Source organism: Phyllopteryx taeniolatus, chromosome 17 (genome assembly GCF_024500385.1).
Source record: "Phyllopteryx taeniolatus isolate TA_2022b chromosome 17, UOR_Ptae_1.2, whole genome shotgun sequence".
NCBI classification, from domain to species: Eukaryota; Metazoa; Chordata; class Actinopteri; order Syngnathiformes; family Syngnathidae; genus Phyllopteryx; species Phyllopteryx taeniolatus.
The window spans coordinates 12,062,923-12,078,093 of NC_084518.1; the positions used below are offsets into that span (position 1 = coordinate 12,062,923).

The 15,171-nt window shown below is 40.7% G+C and overlaps 2 protein-coding genes and 1 long non-coding RNA gene across 3 annotated transcripts in view; 2 read left to right on the forward strand and 1 right to left on the reverse strand.

Moving 5' to 3' along the window:
* Positions 1-159: 159 nt before the first annotated feature.
* On the forward strand, positions 160-6,411 carry stoml3b (stomatin (EPB72)-like 3b). Its single transcript, XM_061752628.1, has 7 exons — positions 160-324; positions 2,186-2,289; positions 2,388-2,460; positions 2,550-2,632; positions 4,042-4,245; positions 5,586-5,720; positions 5,952-6,411. Exons 1-7 carry the CDS (start codon positions 261-263, stop codon positions 6,138-6,140), a joined length of 852 nt encoding a protein of 283 aa, XP_061608612.1. The 5' UTR covers positions 160-260; the 3' UTR covers positions 6,141-6,411.
* Positions 6,412-8,496: 2,085 nt separating this feature from the next.
* Positions 8,497-15,171, reverse strand: part of mtus2a (microtubule associated tumor suppressor candidate 2a) — a 55,578-nt gene continuing 48,903 nt past the window's right edge. Inside the window, exon 16 of the mRNA XM_061752428.1 lies at positions 8,497-13,030. Within this exon, the coding sequence (XP_061608412.1) occupies positions 12,595-13,030 (436 nt within the window). The 3' untranslated portion in view covers positions 8,497-12,594. The remainder of the gene's footprint in view (positions 13,031-15,171) is intronic.
* LOC133467501 (uncharacterized) overlaps positions 9,864-15,171 on the forward strand; it is a 30,647-nt gene continuing 25,339 nt past the window's right edge. The window contains exon 1 of the long non-coding RNA XR_009785235.1: positions 9,864-9,942. This is a non-coding gene — a long non-coding RNA (uncharacterized LOC133467501). The remainder of the gene's footprint in view (positions 9,943-15,171) is intronic.

A 15,171-nucleotide genomic window follows, 5' to 3' on the forward strand; every position in this document is an offset into this window, starting at 1 on the left:
TCTATAAAACGCAGGTATTGTTTGCATTCTGGTTGCAGTCGCAGTTTGTGCAAACACGGAGGAAAGCCATTAACCTGTCATAATGGCTTGCTGATTGTCCTCTGCCGATGATCAACACACAGCCACAACTCCACCTTCTTTCAGCTGTACGATATAATCATACTGTGGCTTTAAAAGGTCTGGGTGACTTCCTCCTGATTAGTAATACTTCTTCACACTCTCACTCAAGCGACTCCTTCACTTCACTTTTTCCCTGTCATATGGAAATGGAGGACCAAATGGAAGGTCAGAAGAGGACGGGGGTGAGCAAAGAGGCCTTAATATGTAAGTTTAACATTATTTTCTCCCATTATTTGCTTTTAAGACCATTACAAACTCTTGGATGCTTTGTTGCTGTACATTAGCAAACATTCCCTCTTTCCAGAAATAGTTTCGAATAGACTTACGTATCATAATGTACATCAGAGCAAGTTCATTCTGTGTAGTGTATATTTAGACACTCACCTGCGCAGGTAAGAAGGTGCGAGGCAGCCTTGGGCATTGTATTGCGCCATCGTCATAGAGACACACTGAGATAAAGCGTCCCCAAAGCATGTGACCCCGGCTGTTTGTGCATCTATTTCCATGGACATTGAGCACAGAGCTTTATCACTGCATTATCATTCCATAAGTGTTTGCTATAACAAAAAGAAATATTGTAAAACAATTGATATCTCGATTTAAGTACTTCCTTCATTTAAATTGGATGTCAAGAGGTTTCATTTGTATGAATTTTTATTGTAAGGTATGATACCTTAGATTAGGCAAAATAGATTAGATACAACTTTTTCCCTGTGTTAATTATGCTTTACTATACAGCCAAAATGTGCATATTACGTTCCGTTCTAAATATATATTAGTAATGTATTAGTAATAATAATTATATTTTTTATTGTGAGATATGATATATTATTATAGTGCTCATACACTATTTAAACTTTTCCCCAGTGACCATTGTGCTTTACTATAAAGCTATAATGTGTGCCATATAGAAATACTAATAGGGATGATAATAATAACAATACAATTAAAAAATGAAAATTGAAAATTAAATAAGAAATAATAATATCATGTTGGGTAAATTTATATAATAATGTTTTAATTAATATAATTTCTATTGTGATTTATGATACGTTATGACAGTCCAAAAATTATTTTCCCCCAATGACTATGACGCTTTATTATACCGTACAGCTATAACATGTGGGGGCTGTTAAAAATAATAATAATATATTTTGGGGGTGGGTACATAGCCTCTATAAAAGTATACACAGTAAAAAACAATAACATGTAAGCTATGACACATTATATGACAGTGCTCCTCGGGTCCTAACATTAACTTTTGTGCTGCGATTATGATCAATCATGTGACTCAGTGTCGGAATGCGGCTGTGTGATACATGACCAAGTCATTCCTTTAAAGCAACAGTAAAATTTCCTTTTGTTCAAGTACAGGGAAACTGCAAATCTTGTGGTCTAACCTCAAAAAAGAGAATAACGCTGATTTTCTGCACAGTTAAAGAGTAAAAAGAACATGACCAATAAAGGTCATTTCTTAACTGCTCTATCCATGTGAGGCTGCAGTTGCCATTCCTTATAAAGCTGATATTTGAAAATATATCTCTGTGAGCTAAGACCTTCTTGTCTTAGGGTTATTGTAATATTCTAAATTGACTTACACTGGAAACTTTGGCGCATATTGACAAATAGACCGTTCCTGCGCTTACTTTTTTTTTTTTTTTTTTATTAGATAATGAGAGATGACAAAGCTTGAGTCAACATTTCACTGTTTACATTTTGAAGGCGTTGCGTTTTTTTGTGAATTGAGCTGAATCACATTGCATTTCAATAGAAATATTAGATTACCACAAGCTAATAAAGTGCGATATAATCATGGTATTGTTGCTCTACAGGGTGCTTTAATGCAGGACTCCAAGCTTAGAATGCCATCCATCCATCCATCCATTTTCTGAGCCGCCTCTCCTCACTAGGGTCGCGGGCGTGCTGGAGCCTATCCCAGCTGTCATCGGGCAGGGGGCGGGGTACACCCTGAACTGGTTGCCAGCCAATCGCAGCAAGCTTAGAATGTTAAATTATAATTTTTTTCTTCTCAACAAATAAATTCCCGTCTTTTCTGTTGTTACAGCTGAACGGACCGGGTCTTTGGGATGCTGTGGGTGGTTTATAGTCATATTAGTTGGATTATTCACAGTGTGCCTCTTCCCCATCACCATTTGGTTCTGTTTGAAGGTGTGTAGAAAGAAACAAAAACAAGTGGTTTGTTGGTCTGCAGCATTCATTTCCTCTTTGATTGTGGTTTGAGCTCATGACGTGATGCTTTTTTGCAGATCGTTCAGGAGTATGAGCGCGCAGTTATCTTCAGACTGGGCCGCATCACAGACAGGAAGGCAAAAGGACCAGGTATGAATAATTAGTATAGTTTTTGTAATGCGCCTAACCTTTGATTTTACTGAAAAACAACTGTTTTTTTTTCCTCGGTTAATCCACAGGAATTTTCTTCATTTTGCCCTGCACTGATTCGTTTATTAAAGTTGATCTGCGAACTGTTTCATTTGACATCCCTCCGCAAGAGGTAATGAAACACTACAAAACTTTATCTAGATCTTATCTAGATGAAGAAAGACATACACATAATCACATAACATTAGGTACACTTGCCCAGTCTAACAAGATTACAAAAACAGTGCCTTTAAAATGTAGTAATTTTCTCATTGATGCTGTCTTAATACTTTAACAATATGAATCATGGAAACCTGCCACTTTGTTAACCTTTTGTTGTTTGAAGATGCGTCTCACATCCTGTTCACGGATGGTTAACGCAAAAGTCGGTGGAGTGATTGTGGTCGGTGCTTCGGCTGGATGGGTGTGGGGTGTGAAAGTGTCCTTTTCAAATCTGCAGTAGAAGGTATTCAAGTCGTTGGCTAGTGTGCTATTGTTCTTAGCTTGGGGGGGGGGATCATCGCTTGTAATTTGTCAGCGATTGGAATGCATGCCAGACTGATTTAGAGTCGTTAGCACTAAACTGTTTTTCCAACTTTGCTGCATAGTTCCTCTTTGCAATCTTAATTTCTTTAGTCAGCTGGTTTCTAGCACGATTATACAGGGCCCTGTCCCTGCTCTGATATGCGTCCTCCTTAGCTTGGCAAAGCTGCTTAAGTTTGGCAGTGAACCACGGCTTGTTGTTATTGAATGTGCGAAATGACTTTGTTGGTACACACAAATCTTCACAGAAACTGATATAGGATGTGACAGTGTCCGTATATTCATCCAGGCTGCCAGCTGAATTTTCAAAGACACTCCAGTCTGTGCAGTCTAAACAGCTTTGACGTTCCATTTTTGCTTCATTAGTCCACTTTTTAACTGTTTTCACTGTAGGCTTCGCGCATTTAAGTTCTTGCCTGTACGTCGGTATTCAGTGAATTAAGCAGTGATCAGACGAGCCCAGGGCTGCACGAGGTAAGGCAGTTTTTTAGCGTTTTTTAGCGTAGTATAGCAGTGGTCTAAAATGTTATTTTCCCTGGGAGGACAGTCGATGTGCTGCTTGTATTTATGGAGTTTGTGGCCTCGGGATCCCCCCGGAAGAGCTGGATGAAGTGGCTGGGGAGAGGGAAGTCTGAGCCTCCCTGCTAAAGCTACTGCCCCCGCGACCCGACCTCGGATAAACGGTAGAAAATGAATGGATGGATGAATACCATTATAGTTGTAGTTTGAAGTGCTGTATATTGAAAAACAGTACACTACACTACATCATTTGACATAAAATATTTTGGACATTGCTTTACGTTTCGAGAGGTGTTTATTTTTTTTCATACATTTTATATTCAGGTACACTGCATCACATTGAAGGGGGGGGTTATTGTTTTTATTTTTTACATTTGTATTTGTTGTATTGTTAACTATACTGCATCACATTGAAAGCGTTTTAATATTTAATTTTTATTTTAGTTAAAAAACTCAAATTGTTGTTCTTTTTGCCACCAGATTCTGACTAAGGACTCAGTGACAGTGAGCGTGGATGGCGTGGTGTATTTCCGTGTCAATGACCCCATTGCCTCTGTGGCTAATGTGTCCAACGCTGACTTCGCCACCCGTCTGCTCGCCCAGACCACCCTCAGAAATGTCTTGGGGACCAAGAACCTGGCCGAGGTCCTGTCTGACCGCGAGGGCATCGCTCACAGCATGCAGGTACGGATAAACATCTTCACAAGTGAAAGTGCTTAGAAATCAGTATATCCACTTCCTTTAGTGCATCATCTGTGATGTATTTGGTTTTCGTACACGATTGATCGGGAGTGAGGGGGTGTTCTCCAAGTGCCCACTTTACGGCGCAGATATTTGTGATCTTATCTTAGCCCATGGAGGTCTGCTTGCAGTTCCGTATAAACATACTTTGCAAGCTTTGACCTCCTGGGGCCTCATGTACAAAAGGTGCGTACGCACAAAAACGTGGTGTCCGTTCTTTTTCACGTTAAAGTTGTATCAAGAGTGAGATGACCGTGGAAATGTGCGGTGCCTCAAGCCAACTGCATGGCTGGCGTACGCACGTTTCTGCAGCTTTTGGTGCTTTGGCGACACTTAGAGGTGATGCTGGGAAACTGTTCTCCTCAATCTGCACACCAGAGACACATGAATAATTCGCACTGATGAACAATTTATGCCCGGCAACATTTGATTTCAACAATGCAATTGAGGCAAGGACTGAGAGTTCATTTGTTAACCAGTGTATTTAATGAATCACTGATATTTGTGAGGACACCTATTAGTTGATCAAGGCGATCATTTATGCCGCTTATTGCCCTCACCATCGCCTCGTGACTCCAGCACGTGCACTAAAAAAAAAAAAAGAGTCCTTTGAATTTTCATCATTTGAACATGTACATCGGTTGCACATGATTAAAATGTGTTTAAATTTACATAATTTACCCCTCTTCTCCTAAAAAAAACTAAATGTTTTTTTGTTAGTGTGCTTGTCCTCTCCTGTGTATTAAAATAATAAATTGAGTAATCAAAAAGGAGTCAAAGTTTTTGATATCCTCTTTGACTCCAACATGTGCACTCATTTACACGTTGATTGGAATTTACGAAGGAAATGTGTTTGGATTCATGAGTACGTGCAGTTTCATACATCTGAATATTTTTGTGCGTACGACGTTTTCTGGATTTGAGCGTATGGCATGTTTTAGGAGGAAATCCAAGTCTTTGTACATGAGGCCCCTGGACTCTAGCTATTTCATTTCTTCTTCCACCATGTCAAAGACTGTCAGCACGCTTCTAGTGCGCCGCATTTAAAGGGAATGAGAAGGGCCGCTTTGATCAAGCCCCCAGCAGCGCAGACGTCTCTCTTTTGGATGCGCTGGGGTGCCCTGGTCCACAAAATTACTGACACTGGATCTAACTGGCCTCCGCGCAGAGTTATGCCACGCGTCCCGCTGGACTTGCCCTAGTCATGAAAATAGATTACTGTTTTTTACTATATCATATATGTCACGCATTCTCGAAACGGTTTTCTCACGATATTTTTTTAGTCAAACCTGGATGAAGCTACAGACAACTGGGGCATCAAGGTCGAGCGTGTGGAGATTAAAGATGTGAAGCTGCCACATCAGCTGCAGAGAGCCATGGCTGCTGAGGCAGAGGCTGCACGAGAGGCCAGGGCCAAGGTAATGTAGCTATACAACAGAGGTGGGGAAACATGCAGCCTGTGGGCCACGTACGGCCCGAAGGAGTGTTTAATCCATCCCACCGTGCAATTCTAAGAGCGAATAAAACCTCAGAAAAATTGTTTTAGAATCCCCCAGAAACATTTAACCCTCCAATGCTTATAGAGTATATGTATTCTTCCTACCACTGGTGCTACCACTAAACTCCCACATACTAATCAACTCGCATAGGTGATAGCTGCTGAAGGTGAGATGAATGCATCCCGCGCCCTGAAGGAGGCATCCCTGGTCATCGCCGAGTCTCCGTCAGCTCTGCAGCTCCGTTACCTGCAGACGCTCAACACCATCGCCGCAGAGAAGAACTCCACCATCATCTTCCCCCTACCCATGGATCTCATTTCACCCTTCATCCGCAAGTGACTGAAGTAGTTGCCTACTTGGTAGTTTTCTCTTCAGCTGATATTGTGCAGTTCTTGAATGGACAATATTTTACAGAGGATTTGTTGATATAGTCAAGATAAACGTAGTCAATGCCTTTTTGCTGAGACCGTATGTATACTTCTTACTGGAACCATTGCATTTTCTGACACATTTCTAATTTAAAATGCTCATTCTTACTGTTGCAACATCAGTGTTTAACCTTTATCAATCTCATGGAACTATAAAGAAATACCATCATGTCACAATGTTATATTTGTCTCATTTTGTAATGTATTTATTGTTTAATCATTTTACTTCCCCGCACCTAATGAGTAACGTCTTGTTTCATGCAAGGTCAATATCACAGTACTTTAGGTGTGTGTATATCTATACTGTTATTTAAGGACGCATTCCAGTTGTTGTCTAGAAAATATTTGGACATAAAATTGGTTTGTATGAGGCGTAATGGTTTACATTTATTAGTTTTCTTCTTAAATTATTCAGCTTTATCTATTCGGAAATAAAACAATATGATACAGTGGTCACCAACGTGGTGCCCACGGGCACCAAGTAGCCTCCAACAACCTCACCAGTGATGGGACAGTTTAATTTCCTAAGAATGTTGTTGAAGTGATCATTTGAAAATGTAAATAATTTCACTTTATAGTAAAGTGTTGAAGATTAATATTTATTTTTTTCCTACCTAGTTAAATAATTGTTGATAAATCTAGTCAGAAATCATTAACATGATCAGTGTCATGATGAGCAGTAGAAAATGGATGGATGGATGGATGATCAGTGTCTTCACAAAGACGAATATCAGCAATCATTATTAAACACATATGATTAAACGTACTTTGAGCAAATGTGTTATTTCAGAAGTGTGGATCGAATTGGTACCCCTTTCGTGTTAATCAGTACCCAAGAAGCAGCTCTTACTTCCAAAAATGTTGGTGGCACCGTTATAATATAATATAATATGATGTGATATGATATGATATATGATAGGATAGTATCGTAAGATTCCATCCCTATGATCACAACTGTACAAATGTAAATTAGTACTTTGAGCAAATGTGTTATTTCAGAAGTGTGGATGGAATTGGTACCCCTTTCGTGTTAATCAGTACCCAAGAAGTAGCTCTTACTTCCAAAAATGTTGGTGGCACCGTTATAATATAATATAATATGATGTGATATGATATGATATATGATAGGATAGTATCGTAAGATTCCATCCCTATGATCACAACTGTACAAATGTAAATTAGTCGAACTACTTGTGGGACCAGAAAAGTCCGAGTGTTCATGAATGCAACAACAACAATGGCGTAGCTCCAAAGATATCGGTGCATACAAATCACGTTATTCCTTGTCACGGAACTGACTTTCACCCGCAATGATACAAATTCGAAAACAACACGATACAAACAACCAAAACGATTGAGTAAAACACGGAATTATTAAGCACCAATAGTTTTGAAAAAGTTGCAAGTGGCGAAGTTAACGACGACATGGTCGAGAAAATCAAGAGAGGATTGGACGTCAAAATACTTGAAGACACTTGGGGCCTCATGTACAAAAGGTGCGTACGCACAAAAACGTGGCGTCCGTTCTTTTTCACGGCAAAGTTCAGATGTATCAAGAGTGACATGACCGTGGAAATGTGCGGTGCCTCACGCCACCTGTACATGTTCAAATGAAGTAAATTCAAAGGAGTCTTTTTTTCAGTGCATGTGCTGGAGTCACAAAGCGATTGTGAGGGCAATAGGCGGTATAAATGAGCGCCTCGATCAGTTAATAGGCCTCCTCACAAATATCAGTGGTTCATTAAATACACTGGTTAACAAATTAATTATCAGTCCTTGCCTCAATTGCATTGTTCAAATCAAATGTGGCCGGGCATGAATTGTTCATCAGTGCTAATTATTCATGTATCGCTGGTGTGCAGATTGAGGAGAACAGTTTCCCAGCATCACCTCTAAGTGTCGCCAAAGCACCAAAAGCTGCAGAAACGTGCGTACGACAGCCATGCAGTTGGCGTGAGGCACCGCACATTTCCACGGTCATGTCACTCTTGATACAGCTGAACTTTGCCGTGAAAAAGAACGGACGCCACGTTTTTGTGCGTATGCACCTTTTGTACATGGGGCCTCATGTACAAAGACTTGCGTGGATTTCCTACTGAAACATGGTGTACGCTGAAATCCAGAAACCGTCGTAGACACAAAAATATCCAGCTGGAGATGCATCACTTACACCGGTGAGGAAAAAAATTAATTAATTAATTAAAAAAGAACAACAACAACAAAAAGCCACCCTAAAAGTTCAATATAGAAAAATAGACACACAGAGATATGTTCAAGTAGACTTTAATTCTTGTGACAAAGATCTATTCTATTTTCTAACACAAGTGATAAGTGGAAGTGCAGGACCAATTTCTAAACGAATACATTTATCTTCTCCATAGCACAGATGTTAATATTGACCAACATGTCAACAAATGACATTCATCATTCATAAAATTGGTCCGCCACGCTTTACAACTACATGTCGACCATCACAATGCAAAGAGTTCAAAGAAGAGAAACAGCAAAGACTGACAAAACATGCTTCTATTACTTTGTTGGTGCACTAAGAAACAAGTTATGCTGTTAATATATTTACATTCAGACATACAATCAATACCAGAACAAACACATTCATTCTCTCTGGACCAAAGCCAAATTTGAGGAAATTGTGTCATTTATAATGAGATCAAATTTTTAAAAAAAGAACCCATATAACATTTTGTAACAACATCATTTACAAATGCAATCATTGTGTAAAAGACAAATGCCTTGTCTCGTTTGGGGACTAAGTGCTACATATTGACATATATAAATGGCTGCTACAAATGCAGTATTGTTTAGACAAGAGGTCCTTTTATGTTTCATCAAATCACATAAATGATAGAAACTACAGTCATTACATTTGTTTCACATTCAGAGCGAGATACAGATGTCCACAGGACACACTGGCAGGGTCATTAGTGTTATTTGAATTATATGTAACTTTATACTGTTATTTATTGTTGTAAACTGTATTGTTTTACACCTGAAGTGACCCTGAAGTACAATTGTAAATATTTGAAAACACAGTGACTGAGTGACTGGCAGTTTCTTACAATGAACATTCTCAAAATCATTCAAAAGAATCAATCAAATGCTTAGTTCTACTTGACAAATGCTTTGTTCTACTTGACATTAACCCTGTCTACCAACCTTAGAAAAAAAAAAACCTTGTAGTTCTCCTCATGATGCATTTTGCTTTTCATGGCCATCAAAAATGCTGGTATGGCTAATTACCATCACCTTAACAGTTTGTTACTGAAAAGGAAAACAATAATAATATAAATAAACACGGAAACAACATGTTGCTAAATGCTGTAACACAGGGGTGGGGAATCTTTTTCTTTTTGGGGACCATTTCATTCCATTAGTTTTTACAGTAAATACATGAGGGGGGGGAAATGTGCTTTTGTCTAGCATTTCATGGCAGGCCAGATAAAATGCTCTCATGGACCATACAGTATGGCGTAGGTTCCCCACCCCTGGTAAGAGAACACGACCACTGTCCTTACATAACTCTTATGTCCCATCTTGCTCTCTGACAAAGTTTATTTACAGCAGTTCGTTTTCATGCAAAGACTTAATATCTGTTACGCTCTTCAGCAGGACACCATTCATGTATTGTAAACTGACTGAAAATCAGGATGTTGACTTGGTCAAAGCAGCCCCTGGGAGCACCCTGAGGCTGAAGTGTGAGTACATTACATTCCTGGTTGGTTTCTATTGCATTTGGTTTTGTTTTGTTTTTTTTTGAAAGAAAAAGGAAAATGAGACTTAGTAGAAGCTATAAAAAGAAATTTGAAAGAGGTTATTGTAGCATTTTCAGGAGAAATTCCCTGAAAGATTACATTTCAAACACTTGACAAATGTGTGTTATTTGAAGACGTTTAGAACACATACTAAATACATGTTCAGACCGGAAACATCAGAAGAAGTCATCTGTCAATGATTATTTTTGGAAGAGTTTAAAATAACGTATTTTGCACAAAGAGGTAAACTGAAGGTTAACATTTAGCTAGCGGAACCCCTAAAGTCAAACACTTCAGAAGTTGTACAATTTGGAGATTGACCTGATCTTTCAGGAAAGATATGCCTCAAAAGTAAAAAAAAAAAAAAAAAAAAACTACGGTTCAAGTATGTGTTTCTTTTTCTTTCTTTTTTTAATACCACCAGTTAAGGGTAGTAATGATGGCAAAGAGGAAACCCAGAAATGGAACTTACTGCAACATAAGCTACAAAAGCTCTGGCTGGTCAGTACAATATTGTATGAGCAATATCATTAGTTAATATCACAAGGCATTTTAATTCCAGCAGTTACTTTATTGTATCGTGGTTAACCTCTCTTTATACCATGAGAGTTAGGAATGTTAAAATGTTAATATTCACTGCCAATACGTTTTATGATATTGACGGTTTCAGACGGTAACAAATAAATTCCCTTTATAGTTTTGAAATTTCAGTAGAACAACTTTAAAGTCAACAATCGTCACAAAACAGAATGTGTTCGATTTTGGGGGTTCCACCGTACAGTATATAGCTTATTGACCATTAATTCATTGAAAGACTGTCCCCTCTCCCATTCATTTCCTTCATAAAGCCAGCTAAGTAAATAGACAAACCACAGCAGTAATAAGACTGGAAGACATTCACAGTGCATGCGTGCTTAAGTAAAAACATAAGTGGAACAAATAGGTCTGAAACCTCTTTAACACTGATGAAGACTAAGGGGGGGGGGGGGGGGGGGAAGTCGACCCGGCAATTATCTGCCTTCAGAGGTAGTATCAGAGCCATAACGGAGGCAGGATAACATCTGTGTGTAAGGGAATTAACAGGAGTGTGAAATTTAACACCTGAAGCTCACCTCGACTGCCCTGTTTTGTTGAAAGCTGATTTCGGGATACCGCGTTGCTGTATCTGCTGCTATGGCTCTGATGTGGGCATTTTGCAGTTCTTTTCCGGATTTAGTTAGAAACTGTACGAAAAATTAAACTGTCGCTAGGTTCATGCAGAATCCCAACAGGAATGCACACAAAATAGTAAGTCCTGCTGCAGCATATTTCTAAAAAACATGTAGGATAATTTCCATGTAGCCCTAAATATGAAAATGTTATACTAATTGCTCATTATATTTTTTGTACAAATTCATTGTAGACTTCGTTGTTTGTTAGTATAGTATCCGTAGAAATAATTGTGTGCAAAGGTGTCTGCGTTTTATATACAATGGAACCTCTAACGTCAAATGCCCCTGAGGTTATATAATTAAATCAGAATTGTACGGAAATGTTTTGGGAAATATGTCACCAAAGTCGTAAAAAACGTAAAGGGTTATAATTACAGTGGAACCTCAATTTACGAACGACCCGGTTTACGAACGATTCCATCTATGAATAAGCTTTTAAAAGAAAAATGCCTCTGGTTGTACATTATTTTCGGTTCACGAACAGTCTTCGCATATCTTTATTTTTTGCCTAAAATGGCTGCCACATCCCACAATGCAATGCAAAAGCTTCACTGCATTGTGGGAGGTGCTGGCCATTTTGGACTAGCAATAACTACAGTGAACATAAACATTACTATACCTGAAAAGGCTAAGACATTGGTAGCAAATCCAGGTATTTTATCATGAGAAATTGTGTTTTCACCCATTTCTATATGTATATATACATTTTATTTTAACGTTTTATGGGAATTAAAGTTTGACTCTTCAAATGGAAATTATTTCTTTTGTTAAAAATAGTTTGTAAATCTAAATTAATTGGCCTAGCATGCTGAAATCGATTGTATTCGATATTAGAGGTTCCAGTGACGTAAACTCCATTACATCTTGGTGAGGCAGAGGATTTCCCTAAAACCAATTAAAAATGACAAATATTGAATAGAAATTGATTGACCTTTGCTGGTGAAATGGCAGAAGTAAGGCGCTTTGTTGGGGATTTACCTTTGTAGAACAGAACTACCAAGCTCATCCCAGCAGGAGAGTGTGTAACATATTTAATTGAATACATTTGTGTTCTAAACACATGAGGGTTTTGTTCTTGTGTGCTGCTTCCTGTCTGTGGGACACCTTAGTGACTTCATGCTGACACTATTTGTGTCACTTTCATACATAATATATACAGCAACCATTTCAAGATTGAGCTGAGTCATCCTGCATGTTTTGGTAAAAATTACCTTCGCGTGAAAGAAAGCGTCAGCTGTCAGATTCAAAACACAAGTTTAAGAATTTGATGTGTCATTCTGGACACAACATAATACATTTCACATTCAGTAAGGGTCAAGGAGAGAGTAGTTTTGAGAGGAAATATTTTTTTTAAATGTAAAGAAAATTAAGGGTTTTCAAATTTCTATCTTTGTAAAGTGAGACAAGTTGCCGAATTACGATTGGCTGTTCCCCTATGAGTGGGTGTAGCTGGGCCTGGGGAGTAATTCTGATTGGTTGCTACCCTGTGGGTGGGTGTGGCCGGGCCAGGGGAGTAATTCTGATTGGCTGTGTGGAAGGGGGAGGTGGACTGTGGACAATTTCCATGTAGCTGGGGGCAGCCGTGGCAGTGGGTGGGGGAGTGGCATCCCAGTGAAGGAGCAGGTGAGGATGAGAACAATGGGGATGACGGGATGGGGGAGGTAGAGAAGGAGCGGTGGAGGGGGGAGGATGAGGGAGACATCAGGGGGCTGGTCTGGAGACGCCACAGTAGCTCCTCGTTGTTCCGACTGAGTCGTTTCTTCTCCGTACTCTCCTTCTCGACAGATTCCTGGAGGTTGGCGTTCTCCTCTGACAGTTGCCTGGAGGTGGAGTTCCACAATCAAAGGAATTACTTGTGGTTCGGCACTAGCTGATTCACCCATTCGGGGATTCATCCATCCATTCATTTTCCGAACTGCTTATCGTCACTAGGGTCGCAGGTGTGCCGGAGCCTATCCCAGCTATCTTTGGGCGAAAGGCGGGGTACACCCTGAACTGCCCGAAGGGCAATATGGAGTCTTCAGTTAACCTTCCACGCATGTTTTTGGGATGTGGGAGGAAACCGCAGTACCCGGAGAAAACCCAGGCAGGCACAGGGAAAACACGCAAACGTCACACGGGCGAGGCCGGATTTGAACCCAGGTCCTCAGAACTGTGAGGCAGATGTGCTAACCAGTCGTTCACCGTGCCGCCCAATCGCGGATTATTTGTCCAAATTTAAAAAAAAAATATTTTTTTAATGTTTTTGGGTGGGGGGGAGAAACCCCAAAAAGCTTATTGACAGTTTACCTCCGCTTATTCAAGAATATTTTGGAGTTAAGAACAAAAACTTTTTTTTTCTTCCAATGTAGTAATAATGGCCGTCAGTTATCAGTGGATTTTTGCTATTCGCGGTCCTTAACCCCCTGTGGGGTTAATATAGCGGGGGTCCACTGTATACACAACCCACAATTACAACAAGTACCACAGTTTAGTTTATCTTGGTTTTGTATAAGAAGGGTTAGCTGGTGTGAGTTTCCACCACTGGCTGCATAGGCTATGTAAACAGTGTGCAACAGGAAGAGGAAACTGAATTATTGTCAATGGTTGTTTATTTCTAAAATCTTTGTTCCAAACGGTTCTTAATGTCACACAAAATTGATGATTCACTGTGAATGGACAGCCGTGTGTCTAACGCTAGTCTATACCATTGTTTCTCAAAGAGTATCAATATTAAATATTATTTTTAGGAATAAAACCCCTGTCTCATTTTTGATGAATACTTAGGCGTACTACGCTACTACTTTTAATGGTGATCATGATGGTGGTACTTGGAGAGCGAAGTATTTTTTTCAGGTGGTACTTCGTATAAAAATATTGACAACTACTGGTATAACTTGTTTGGTTTGGTTCGTCCTGGCCGTGGAACAGTGGACCAGCTCTACACCCTCGGCAGGGTTCTCGAGGGTGCATGGGAGTTCGCCCAACCAGTCTCCATGTGTTATGTGGACTTGGAGAAGGCGTTCGACCGTATCCCTCGGGGAGTCCTGGTGGGGGGTGCTTCGGGAGTATGGGGTACCGAACCCCCTGATACGGGCTGTTCGGTCCCTGTATGACCGGTGTCAGAGCTTGGTCCGCATATCCGGCAGTAAGTCGGACTCGTTTCCGGTGAGGGTTGGATTCCGCCAAGGCTGCCCTTTGTCACCGATTCTGTTCATAACTTTTATGGACAGAATTTCAAGGCGCAGCCGAGGCGTAGAGGAATTGCATCTCTGCTTTTTGCAGATGATGTGGTTCTGTTGGCTTCATCAAGCCGTGATCTTCAACTCTCACTGGAGCAGTTTGCAGCTGAGTGTGAAGCGGCTGGGATGAGAATCAGCACCTCCAAATTTGAGACCATGGTCCTCAGTCGGAAAAGGGTGGCGTGCCCTCTCCAGGTCAGGGATGAGATCCTGCCCCAAGTGGAGGAGTTCAAGTATTTTGGGGTCTTGTTCACAAGTGAGGGAAGAATGGAACGGGAGATCGACAGGCGTATCGGTGCAGCGTCTGCAGTGATGCGGAATTTGTATCGCTCCGTTGGGGTAAAGAAGGAGCTAAGCCGAAAAGCGAAGCTCTCAATTTACCGGTCGATCAACGTTCCTACCCTCACCTATGGTCACGAGCTGTGGGTCGTGACCGAAAGAACAAGATCCCGGATACAAGCGAAATGAGTTTCCTCCGCAGGGTGTCCGGGCTCTCCCTTAGAGATAGGGTGAGAAGCTCGGTCATCGGGGAGGATCTCAGAGTAGAGCCGCTGCTCCTCCACATCGAGAGTAGCCAGATGAGGTGGCTGGGGCATCTGATTCGGATGCCTCCCGGACGCCTCCCTGGTGAGGTGTTCCGGGCACGTCCAACCGGGAGGAGACCCCGGGGACGACCCAGGACACGCTGGAGAGACTACGTCTTTCGGCTGGCCTGGGAACGCCTCGGGATCCCCCCGGAA

Coding starts and splice junctions, on each gene's coding strand:
- stoml3b (XM_061752628.1), top strand. CDS start 261: ATGGAAATGGAGGACCAAATGGAAGGTCAGAAGAGGACGGGGGTGAGC. Junction 2,290..2,387: donor CCATTTGGTTCTGTTTGAAG/GTGTGTAGAAAG, acceptor GCTTTTTTGCAG/ATCGTTCAGGAGTATGAGCG. Junction 5,721..5,951: donor CACGAGAGGCCAGGGCCAAG/GTAATGTAGCTA, acceptor CAACTCGCATAG/GTGATAGCTGCTGAAGGTGA.